We start from the raw sequence: 13490 nt of genomic DNA on the forward strand, positions 1-13490 counted from the left end.
ACAATAGAAAGTGCCTATTGCTGAAGAAACTAGTTGGTTGGGAAATTTTATTATTAGCTGTCTCTTATCTCATCCATGTTCTAAACATCACAAGAACTACAAAGAAATGGACACTGATGAATTCATTCAAGAAATATTAATTAAACACCTATCATAAGCTAAATACTATATTAGGTGTTGAAGATGTAACAATGAAAAAGATATATCTAATCCTTGTTCTCAAAGAGTTAGTAGTCCAACTGATAAGAAAGTCATTAAATGAATACTCATGCATTATGAGAATGTAGGAAGTCCTACTGCTTACTGTGTACTACATGCAAATGTAAGGGGAGAATATACGTTCTCTGGTTTATCATATGGAATGAGATTCTAAGTAATTAAAAATATGTGAGGCAGTATATAGTCACATAAAGAATAAATGGGTAAAATAAATTAAAATGCAAAACTACTATATTCTTTAAGAAAAACTTTTTTTTAATGTTTATTTATTTTTGAGAAAGAGAGACAGAGACAGAGCTTGAGCAGGGAGGGGCAGAGAGAGAGGGAGACACAGAATCTGAAGCAGGCTCCAGGCCTGTACAGAGCCCAACATGGGGCTCAAACCCACAAACTGCAAAATCATGACCTGAACTGAAGTCAGACACTTAACCAACTGAGCAGCCACCCAGGCTTCCCAAAACTGCTAATTCTTGACAAAAATAAAAAGATGGGGAAAGACACAAAACAATTACATACATAAAAGATACGAAAAATTAATATGGATTCCTTTTATTTTTAAATTCTGAGGAATATCTTTTCCAGATATTCCATAATTTCTCAACTTCACAAAACAAAAGATATAACAGAAAATAATTTGAAAGCTTTGTGTTAGATTTTCATTATAATTAAAGCTTGGACATCAAATCTACTCTCATTCACTATTCCCCTTCCCAGCCCTAGAAATCTAACCTTTGATCTTTATCAACCTATTAACATCTGGGGTTCTCTTTCTCTGACAGTCTTTTGGGGTGGTTTAAACATTTAAACTTTGAAAATGAAAGCAGATGCTTGTCTTCAAAATATGTTCCCAATGTATACATATAACTGCTGATGTCTGAAACCTACTCTTTGGAAAAGTGCTGCACACTGTTGATCCTCTCAGTACTTTTAGGGTGAAGTAAAGATAGGTAATTGTACCTACCATGTAGATGAGATCTGAATCATGTTAATCTCAAAAACAGGATGGTAGTACAAATATAGAAGACTGCTTTATCTTAATTCTTAAATCAAGAGCTCTTGTAAATATCTAGCACCAAATTCTTAAAACTTCTGAATAACTAGTTACAGGAACAAATAATCTTTCTTCTTCTTCTTCTTTTTTTTTTTTTTCTAATCAATAAAGATAAGGACAAGATGGCCAGGCTATTTATATACATCTTTGCAAAATTAATACCAATGTGAAAACTACTATATGCAGAACATACAATACCAGCAGATCACTTTAATTTTCACCTGTAGAAGTACACAAAATATAACATAAGAAATGGGATAAGAAATAAGTAAAGGGATGCATTTCTCTTCTCTTGTTCCATAAAAGCAGTTTGAAATTCGGCCATAATCATTAAGACTTAGAGGACTTGATTATGCTGAATTATTGTTCTAAAAATCTAACCCAACTCAAGGTCACATTTAGGATAGTGGATACCAAGATAATGGGGGGAATTTTAGGGATTTGGAATTCCACTGGGTTTTGGGATTGGACTCTGAATTGCCTATCTTGTACTCCCTTCAGCCCTTTGAAATCCTACCTGCTATTTGTTCATTCCTTTTTTACTTCTGCGATTACTGAGTATCTACTGTGTGCCATGCACTTTTCTATAGATAGCTATCACTTCTCCCCCTAAAGACTCAACTCAAAGGTCTCCTTTCTGTAACTTCTACTTAACCCTTCTCCACAATAAATTAAACCCTCTCACTACATCAAAATCAACTTCTCCCTTCTCTGGGTTCCCATACCTTTTCATTCATGACTCTACTCTATACAGCACTTATCACAGGGTGACAGAGTGAGCTGCTTTTATGACTCTCTCCCATATGAGAGATGTGAGATCCCGGAAGACTGAGCTGTCAGCATCCTCCAGCAACAGTTCACACTGTACCTTAATTATGAGAAAGGGATCTAGGGTAGCATCCTAAATAAGAGCACAGAATCTATAGTGAGATTACTTCTAATTCCAGCTCCATGTGACAAGAGACAAGTTACCTAGACTCTGTGCTTCAGTTTACTCATATATAAAATGGGGATAAAAACAGTACCCACCTTGTAGGTTATTGAGGATTGATTTAATACATGAAAATAATTTAGGATAGTGTCTTATATTTGCTCAATAAGTGTTAGCTAGCATTCATCATAATCATCATCATCATCATCATCATATCACCATCATCATCAAATTAGGCTTGGGCCACCATTACTTGGGATTAGGGCAATCCCTGCTCCCCACGTGATACTTCAAACTGAGAATGGCCAGGTTTTTAGAAGGAAAAAAGATTTTTCATGTTTCTTTCTTTCTTTCTTTCTTTCTTTCTTTCTTTCTTTCTTTCTTTCTTTCTTTCTTTCTCTCTCTTTCTCTTTCTTTCTTTCTTTCTTTCTTTCTTTCTTTCTTTCTTTCCATATTTCATTTTTTTCTGAGTTGGTCTTCTTGTACAGAATGTCTCTTGGAAAAATTACTTATTAAAATAAGAAATAAGTTTACTTATGAAATGTCATTTGATAATTTAGTTGGCACAAAGTTACCACACTAATGTACACAGTGTATGACAGATTGAACTCAAGAGATTTAAATGACAGAATAACTGCATTATCATAGGTGGTGACAATGACAACTGTAACTCACTGGCAAGCCATCCAAATTTGACTGTAGGTTTGACCATACTACAGAGTGACAGATCGACCAGAGAGTGACAATTGAACTCTCTGATATCTTCATTTATTTCATAATCATGGCAATGTTAGTATACAGAGTGCTTTTGGGGGAAGATGGAGGAAGTAACATGTAAGTTATTAAAACAATAAAAGGATGGCAAACTGGTGTAATTAATTTCATCAGGAAAAGGTTGCACTAAAATTTGATGGCAATGACTACTTCTTAACGAATGCTACACTTCATTTATTTTGTATTTTGGATGTTTCTCTCCAGATTAACAAAGCTTTGTTGGAAAAATATAATGATTTCAGATACAAGCAGAGGCATAAGCTATTAATGTTACTGTGGAAAGATATACCTTATATGCCAGTGCAGAAAAAAAAAAAAAAAAAAAAGATTCTTCTTTTTTCTAAAAGTCACATAATCCCTAAGGGAAGAAAAGCTTGGAATGAAGCAATTAGCCTATCACAAATCACACGGTTTGACTGTGGACAGGTATTCATTGGTATAAGATCACAGTCATAGTTCTGACTACTGCACTTGTTTGTTCCCTGGATCTTCTCAGGTCTGGATAGAGAGAAGTAGAAAATGCTTATAGTTGTATATACACTTTACAATTCACAGAGAACTTTCTTACATACCACCATCTCATTTATTGGTCATAGCAAGAATTAGTTATTCTTCTTTTCCAGATGAGGAAATAAGGATCAGAGAAGAGAAGTGATTTACTCAAGTTCACAGAGCACATAAATAGCAGAATCAGACAAAGAACTTGAGAATTTTTGATTCCATGTCCTAGGGAGTCTCATCTATTCCTCAAGCTGTTTTAATTTATACTGTACTTGGAAGCTTAGGTCTCCCCCCTCTTCAGTGTGAAGGGGAAAGTACAATTGATTCTCAGTAACACCTAACAACTTATACTTTTTCCCTGAATTTTCATTTTACCTTGGCTGGGAATGTACACATCTTTTTATTGATTTATTTGTTCAACAAGCATTCATTAAGATCTGGCCATGTACCCAGTTCATGAGTCAGAATAAAGGTTACATAGAAGTTTCAGTCAGGGAATAAAGTCTATATATTTAATCAACAAGAATCAAACAAATCTAAGAAACCTACCCCCTTCCGTTTTACCTTTCAAAAATTGATATTGTATGCCTTCTGTCACTTTTTGATTATCAGTGCATTGATTATATATTTTGTGAATTTGAATCTAAATTCCAATGATCTGAAAAGCATACTTTGATTTTGGCATGTGCTTGGAAACTGAGTGAATTTCAATATTACAAAACATAGTTACATTATGAACAAAATAACAAATGGTCATAATCATCAATTTTATTCACTTCCATTTCAAGATGAGAAAGAAAAGGCCTAGAACTGTTCGAGTCTACACAGGAAGCAAGCAGAACCAGGACTTGAACTAAACTCTATTTGTTTAGTTTGAACTAAACTAAATTTGTTAAACTGAATTTAATAATTAAGTTTCCCTTGATGTATCTAGAGAATGGAAAGAACAATGGAATATGGAATAAAATATGGACAGCCTTTTGAGACAATATTCAGAGGTATGTCTAGAACCAATCCCATTTTTTAAGCCTCTGTAAATCAAATATACACAAATTCTGCAAAATCTAGACCACAGCCATGTTTTTAAAAAAATTAAGTACATAAATCTTTTTCCTGGGGAGCTGGAGGGATTTTTATATGTATCATTTCCCATTATTAAAGATTCTTAATTAATAAAAATATTTTATTAGTGTTATTTTTCTTACCAGCACCTCTAAAGAATAAGGGAATAAAAATATCATTTCAGTCTAAAGATGAATAAACTAAAATACTGGGAAGGCAGTGTGTTTTTCTAATTTACCTGAGTACTTTAGTGTTAATGTTATTAGTGCATATTGGTGTGGGAGAGATTCAGTTTATGGTCTACAAGACTGAACACCAATTTTTTACTAACATTGATGTTATTTCACTGAATACCAACTGTATAAAAGCAGAATCTTCCTGGATCTATGTGATTTTCTTTATTTGATAAATTAACCTTGAAAAAGCATTTACCAAATGTCTTCCAAGGGCCAAAATTATGATAAGTGCTGGGGACACCCTGATGAGTAAAAGAGTCACAGCAGTGCCCTCACAGTACTTAGTATCTGGAGCAGCGACATCCAATAAAAATATAATGCAATCTACATATGTGATTTAAAAATTTCTACAGCCATGTTAAAAAAGTAAAAAGAAACAGGTAAAGTTAATTTTAATACTGTATGTAACTCAATAATTTATAAAATGTTACCATTTCAACATAGAATGAACATATAAATTTTTGAGACACATTAAATTCTTTTTTCAAACTAAGGTGTGTATTTTACATATATGACCTCTCAATTAGGAGCAGCCGCATTTCAAGAACTCCAAAGACACATGGGGCTACTGGCAAGTGTACTAGATAGTATAGGTCTAGGGGAGAAGTTAAATAGAAAGCAATAAGAACAGTGTCAGTGCTTCGGCAGGGAAATTCAGCACTATGGGGAGCATGTGGGAGAACACCTCAACTAACTAATCTGTGTAGAGCTAGAAAAACCTTCCTGGAGGAAGTGACACTTTTAACTAAAGCTCACAAGGATGAGCTGGCATTAACCACAGGAGAGGATAGGGGTTGGGCACTCTAGTGTTAATGTTAATAATATCCAAGGCCTGTAAGAGTAGAGGGACTGTGGTGTGCCGGAAAGACACGACCATCAGGACTCTAGCATGGCCGGAACGGAGATTACTATGGAGAAGCAACAGAGATGAAAACGAAAAGGTAGAAACCGGTCCATGAAAAGCTTTGCAAGCCATGTAAAGGAATTTGGACTTTATTCTAAGGAATTCATCCTTTCTAAAGACTTAAGGCCTCTATTTATGGAACTAGCAATTTCAGACTGAAATGTGCTCCTCTTCACTGAAATACAAGGGGGGAGTAAGATAGATGGAGATGAAAAGGCTAAAAAGCAAGATGACCACTTATTAGAGGTAATGAAGAATTTGGCTCTACATTAAATTAGTCCCTCAGGCCATTTTCAAGTCTTAAATTTCATAAATCCAATTTTTCAGCTATAACTGCATTAGAATAGAAACTATGCTTAACAAAATGTGACTTGTTATTTATAAATTATTTTTGGAGGGAACACTATCTAACATGTGTGACATATTAACATTGAAATTTCTGCCTAGCAGTTCTGAATAGTGTGTATGAATAGTGAAGTCCCACAGGTCGTTTTTGGAATTATAAATTACTAATTTGGTAATTTACAAAGTAATCCATGGTAGTTATAAGTTTCCTGCCTCAATTTGCAGCCTTGAATCTGTCTTCTGGTGCTGATAGGATATGGAAGAGTACTGGACTATACTCATTTGTACTAGTGAAATGCACCAGGCTCTAGGTTCTACAAATTACAACTTACTTACTTGAATTATTATATAATCCCACTAAGTATATTGTGATTATAAGTGTGGTGGTCTTCCTTGTCCTAATGGATTATTAGCTTTTTGAAAGCAAGGGGAATGATTTATATTTCCATCAATATATGGGTTTTACCATGTGTCAGGAACTGTGGCATATTTACCAGAGTGCCTGGATAATCTTGAACATATTTAGCATGAATTTATTAGAACCAGAAAAGATGTCCAGATATAGTCACAGCATATTATAGCTTGACAAAATACATGTTTGTTAAATAAAGATATTGCTTAGGAGCTGTACCAGCTTGAATAGTGTCCCCCCAAGTTTGTGTTTACCAGGAAGCTGTGAACGCGAATTTATTTCAAAATAAGGTACTTGCAGATATAATCAAGTTGAGGACATACTCTATTAGGGTAGGCGCTAAATCCAATATGACTGGTGTCTTTATACTAAAGATAAATTTGGACACAAAAAACATGTATGGGGATAGTGAGAGTGGAGGCAGAGACTCAGTGATGCATACACAAGCCAACGAACACCAGGGATTATTGGCAAGTGCCAGACACAAGGTAGCGTCAAGGAGGTAGCTATTCTCCCCCAGAGTCCTGCTGATACCTTCATTTAGGACTTCTGGCCTCCAGAACTGTGAAAGAATAAATTTGTGTTATTTTAAGCCACCAAATATGTGGTACTTTGTTAATACAGCACTAGGAAATGAAACTAATAGAGGAACCTTCCTGGGCCCTCCATTGCTTCCCATCTTCATGGATTAGCTCTCTTAAGAGACTTCTGTTTAATGGACTTGACAGATTAATCCCTTTCTCTGTTAAACTGTCTCAGCATGGTATTTTACTCTCGAATATTCCTATATAGTCCTGCTTCCACCAAAAGAGCTGTAAGCCAAGAGCACTTACTATTGCCATTAAATAATTCAATCAAATGTTACATAAACTGGTGAAATATGAATGCAAAAGGAAAGACATCTGCTGTTCCCATGAAAAGTAAATTGGAGACTTTGGAGAGTCTTAATAAAGATAAGTCATGTAAAAAATGCAATCAAATTAGATGTAGGTGAGGTAATTATGAAAGATTTAAAAAATTATGAAAATGTAGAAAATTAAGAAAATCTAGAAAATATGCTCAGATTGCTTTGTAAGTACCTTTGAACTCTAAGTTCGTTTTAATAAAAATAAAATCAGCGCTTGTAGAAGGTATGCCATGGGTATGGTTTATGTAAGAATGGACTTTGTGGAACTGCAATTAGGACCTAAGCATCTCCATATATATAAATATGGATAGGTTCTATAAATTCTCCCCATGTACCAACTTTTTCTATTACCCACACAATCATAACTTCAGACTACAACAAATAAGAGGGTTTCCACTATAAGTAGAAAAACCTTGTTTACTATTACCATTTTTTAATCTAGTCACCTCTGACCCATTTTTCATTAGTACTCAGTATAATGTCTGGTATATACCAGCCTCATCCAAAATATTTTGTGAATGAATGAGCATAAAATGCAAACTGTTTTTTTTTATGTTTTTTCCTTTTCTACAGAATTATATCATCATCAATAAAGTTGTATTATTATGGGCTGATTTGAACTATAAAAATGGACTCATTATGGGGAACTCAATCTTTTAATGGCATTTATTAAAGCCTACACATATATGAATATTCTCACTTTTACAATATCATTTGTTATAGCCCTAATACGTTTTTCACATCATAATCTTTCTGAAAGTACTTAAATTGTTTCTATTCTACATCTTGATATAATTTCTCTGTAATGCCAGTGTTAGTACCCCAAGTTCGAAGATTAGGACCTTGAGACCAAAAAATTAATATCTTAAAGGCAAAAATACCCAGTTATGCCTCTGATTCTAGATTACTACAGACTCTGTCATTAATTAGGCTGTATACCTTCGAGGATACTATTGACCCTCTCAGAGTCGCAGTTTCTTCAGTTATCAGATGAGGTTTTTGATTGGCTGACTGCCCTCAGCCCTAGTCTTCATTTTCAGCACCAGAAAATTCTGGATTTTCTTATGAATAAAAAATGTGACTTTTCACTGTCATCATTTCCATATGGGAGACAGAGAACAACACATATAGCTAGTTAAATCATGACAAAAAGATAAGGTAAGGTGGTAATGTTTAGTGAGTATGGGCTGGAAAGAAAGGGACACAAGACAGAGAGTGAATTAATGCAGCCTACTAGTACAAACTCTTTTTGGGAAACAAATACAATGGCATATTTTATGATCATCTAACCCACAAGAATTGTGCTCTTAGTTGCCTAAAGGAATCTCAGTGGTAAGTTGGAAGGGCCTTGAGGTATATATAAAGCTTAAAACATTTAAAGACTTGGTCAGCTCTTTATATTTTATTATTCTAACTAAGTAAAATATAGTCTTATTAAGTTATGTCATAAAACAATTGCTATATGATCCCTAAATCTTGATCTGAATGAATTTATAATCAAGCTTTATTCCTTAAATTATAGATAATATTAAGATTAGAGGCAACCAATATCAGGTTCTTTTTACAAGTTATACAATTATTTATTTTTCTCCACTTCTTTAGCTACTTAGGTAACTTAATAGGGGCCATGGGAAAGAAATCCTAATACATTTGGTAAATAAAAATGATGTAGGGTTTCAGATGGCCCACAAGACAAAGAATGGAACATGAATTCTGTTAAATAACTGCAGGAGTTGTATTTTTGCCTTGGAAAACTTTCATCATGGAACACAGCTGTGAAACAACTTTGGCTTCAAACAGAAAGGCTATAATAAAGCGCCTCCTAGCTAGACTTAAGTTCAAGAGGTTTATGGTGGCGAACAGCAGAAAAGATGAAATGTTTCAATAAGCCCCTCAGGCTGATTTAGTTAGCATTCACAAAGTGGAATAACCTATACATCACATACCCTTTGTTAGCTGGTTGTTTAGAATAGATGTATGAGTCACTAGATTTTATTTTAGCAGTTGGGCAATGCAATTCTCCTTTTGCCCAAAATATTAAAATGCAGAAATGTGAAACTAAGAGAGGTAATGTCAGATCTTATACAGAATGCTTATCAACCACTGTGATGGATCAAGAAATTCTGCTCTCACCATTCCATGTTGCACCTTGGTAGGCACAATGATAAATTACCTCTCATGAAAAAACAATCTATTGTTCAACTAATCAGCAACTATAGTATATTTTCTTAAATTGTGTGGGGAGAGGTGCTGGGTGAGGGAAGCTTGCAGAACCAAAAGAAAGCTGATATAGAGAGAAAGATAGGCAAGATTCTATCCTGAATGATTTTAAGTACAAATGAATCCCTCTGGGAGTTTGGAGGATATGTGTATATATGTGTGTGTGTGTGTGTATATATATGTGTGTGTGTGTGTCTGTATATGTGTGTATATATATATATATATATATATACACACACACACATACATATGTGTGTGTGTGTCTGTGTATATATATATATATACAGACGCACACACACACATACATATATTAGTGTTGTTTTTTTTTCTCTGAGACACTGTTCAGAATTAATGAGGGTACCTGCAACGATGCTGGCAAGCTGCTGGGTTCTGGAGATGGGGTAGAGGCTGCGAGCCTGAACGATTGCTGAAGCGATTTTCTTGGCATGCTTCTCCTCCCCGTATGTTCTCAGGATGGAGGCAAGTGCCTGTTGATCTAAAGCGTTCACAACATCAGCTGCGGTGGGCATGTCAGGGTACCTACGCACAAGAAGAGCCAATTAGTTCGCTGACGTCAGTTTTCATTGACAAGAGGTGAGACTTCAGAGTACTGAAGTCAGGCATACACACACAGTCTAAGCATCTGAGGTTTTTCAAGTCAGAGACTGAAATCTTACACAAATGAAATAGATTTTCCATTTCAAATACCCATCATAATGGCAAGAGGGGATTGTGTGTGACATTCATCAAGGTCAAAGGCAGCAGGAAATTAAAATATTTTACTAACATTTAATTCACGAAGTTATTATTCCTTATGCAGATTTCCCCTAAGCCAAAATAATGGAAAATGTTTGGATTTAGTTTGTTGAAAATTTAAACTACCATTTGATTTTTTTTCACTATAAGAAGATACAAGATACAAGATACTGACATATTTAGATGAGCCTATATCCCAGGAACTTAACTAAATCTGAGATTATAAAGTAACCGAGTACTGATATGGGAGCACAAATTGAACTTAGAAAGTCTATACAAGAAGGTACTCCCAGTCAGTTTCCCTCACAAAAAACTGAACAATCTTAATGACAATAATGTATATTACTTCAAATATTTAACGATATTGGCTTATAAACTCAGGACTAAAGTCACCATGGGGTAAAACTTAGTAATCAAGAAACAGTACTAAATAAGCCTAAGACAATAATTTTAGGTGGTGGAGACAAAGGAAAACCTCTAGCCAAACAGAACAGATCACATAGTAGGAAACAGCATTCACTCTGTCAGACCATTGCAGTTTACTTTCCTTTAGGGAAATGTGCCAAGGAATTCTAAATGATGAACGAACCGAGAACTTACTTATTGGTAAGACAGCTTTGTTAACAGTATTGTTACTACTCCTGTAATTAATACGTTGGATTGATTGCCAGTATCACACTGTGAGGACTTTAAGTAATAAGGATATGGTAGAGCTTTAAGGCCTAAGAGGGGGGTTGTAAAGAAACACCTGAAAATCCCTTCTTAAAAATAATAACCTGAACCTTGTTAACATATCTAGTGCCTCCAGGAGAATGGCTTGTCCCCTATTTTGTTATGATCTCTCTCTCTCTCTCTCTCTCTCTCTCTCTCTCTCTCTCTGTGTGTGTGTGTGTGTGTGTGTGTGTGTGTGAGAGAGAGAGAGAGAGAGAGAGAGAGAGAGAGAGAGAGAAGGCAACATTGCTTTCCAGATCTGCCTCATTTTTTTTAGCTGCCATGACACCCCCAGACCAATGAACATCCTGTAAGGTAGTCCTGTTTCCATCTCAATAGGCTTTGTTCTGCTAATAATAATAATAACAACAACAACAATGAGGAGGAGTCAGATCCACATAGATTAGAATACCTGACTTGCTATTCACACTGAGTAAGACTTTTAACTTACTGAAACCTCAATTTCTAACCTGTAAAATGAAAGTAACCATGCTTTACTCATAGGATTGTTGGGAGAATTAAGGGTGCATGCAGCTGTAAAGCAGATAGTAGAATGTCTGGCACACGGAGAAGGTCAATGAATGTGCATGTCCCCTAGATCTTGCCCATTCCTAAATTTTCCCATCATCATTCTTGGCCTCATTGACAAAATCCCTGCTACATCTTACCTAGTTGTGCATTCAACTGCCCAAAACCACTGAGCATCAAGATAAACCTTATTAATGATGGTAAATTCAGACCCAAGGGACAAGGTCCAGTTCTACCAGGACAACTCTGAGATTAGTATAGATGGACTTAGCAGTTCTTTATAATACCTTTCTACTTTTAAGTGAGACAATTAAAACAGCATTTTGCTCAAATAGAGTTCAGTGAATAATGGGCATCATTTTATTTTACTCTCATTCTAACATTGAATAGCAATGTACAGGTTTCCATTGTTCCACAAGACAAAAGGGGCAACACTATGAAAAGCTGACAGGCTGCTAGCAGACACATCAGGGTAGGCATTCATAATGAAGAAGTCAAAATCTGCCCCCCCCCCCCCAACTTAACAGGTAAGAGATTTTAACGGTTCTCCAGAGATTTAAAATGACTACATTAACAACAGAAGGAAAATATTAACATAAGTGGAAATTTATTTATTAACTTTCAGGGAAGAATACAACTAACAACAGTTAGACCTACAAGTACTTGAAGCTGTGAACTAACTAAACTATGCTGTAAGATTCTAGTGATAAACGGAACAGGTTAAGAAAGCCTCTTGTGTCCACCTTCACCACAGATATATCACCCTCCAGGATCTGACTGGCCATACTTTTTGGTGTGGCCTCCCTCTCCCCATGATACCACTTGGGTAAACATTGCACATATTTACCATGATTCTCCTTTTCTATGAATTCATGCGAATGAACTCCCTTTTTCTGAATGCCATATACTTTCTTCAGATCTGTTAATATCTTTGATCAGGTTATACAGTCTGGGCTATCTACCTGGAAGCCACCCTGCTTTCTAAGATATATTTGCTAAACTCAAATCTCATCCATTATGTATTGACTTAGAGTTTAATGTTTAAAGAAAATTTTATTTTCAGGTTCTTAGGGGAATACCTCAAGAACCCTGATTCACAACTACAATTTGCTGAGAAGTTTTTACATTAACAATATGGGGATTTACTACCATTAACTAGAAGCTTTGTTCTTCGTATTTCAGAAGGCATCCTCCTTAACAAGACATAGGAACAGCAGAAATTTGCTTGACATTTTATTACCTCTGCACAACAACCTCAATCTCCAAACATGAAAAGATATTTGACCTTTACTATTAGTCACTGCTTTTTAAAGGATTTTCATTATTTTCTTTTATGATCACATTCTTCATTCAATGAATGCCAACTTGGGAAAAAGAAGGTATAAGACTCAGAACAAAAGGTTCTAGCAAGTATGGGTCACAATCCAAGTTACTAGGTCATATCAGAACATGGGGAAAAGGCTATCTGTGAATAATTAGCATTGGACAAAGAAGTTTGTGGGAAAAGAAGTCAAAGTCAACTCAAAATGAATTTGCTGACTTGAATTGGACATTAAATTTCTTATATATAGGTCCTTTGAATAGACTGTAAGAAATTTTGGAAAACCTGTTTGTCTCAGTAGAAATGTTTATGCAGGTCTAGAATTGCAGATTAGTAAGAGTAACAGAATGGTTTGCTTATTCAGATATAAGAAAATCTAACATTTCTCTTAGAAGATAAGGTTCCCAAAGGTAGGGGCCATGATACATAATTTGGCAGTGGTGGTGGGACATGAAATAAGGGAGAAAAACATGGTTAAGCTTTGTAGGAACAGGCTGTTCAGTCCCTAAGCCAGTGTTAGGCATAGAGACAAGTGCTAATCTAAGCTTTACACGTTAATTTGGATTTAAAAGAACTTACCCTATACTTTACTAGAATGTGAGCCTCATTGTG

The 13490-nt window shown here is 35.3% G+C and overlaps 1 protein-coding gene across 9 annotated transcripts in view; it reads right to left on the bottom strand.

Moving 5' to 3' along the window:
• The window catches only part of METTL15 (methyltransferase like 15), a 213553-nt gene that overhangs the window by 49309 nt on the left and 150754 nt on the right, over positions 1-13490 (bottom strand). For all 9 annotated transcript variants that reach the window (XM_053899873.1, XM_053899874.1, XM_053899872.1 and 6 more), the window contains one exon: positions 9924-10102. In XM_053899873.1, the coding sequence (XP_053755848.1) occupies positions 9924-10102 (179 nt within the window). The remainder of the gene's footprint in view (positions 1-9923; positions 10103-13490) is intronic.

This window comes from Panthera pardus, unplaced genomic scaffold (genome assembly GCF_024362965.1).
Source record: "Panthera pardus isolate Hobbes unplaced genomic scaffold, ASM2436296v1 HiC_scaffold_12, whole genome shotgun sequence".
NCBI classification, from domain to species: domain Eukaryota; kingdom Metazoa; phylum Chordata; class Mammalia; order Carnivora; family Felidae; genus Panthera; species Panthera pardus.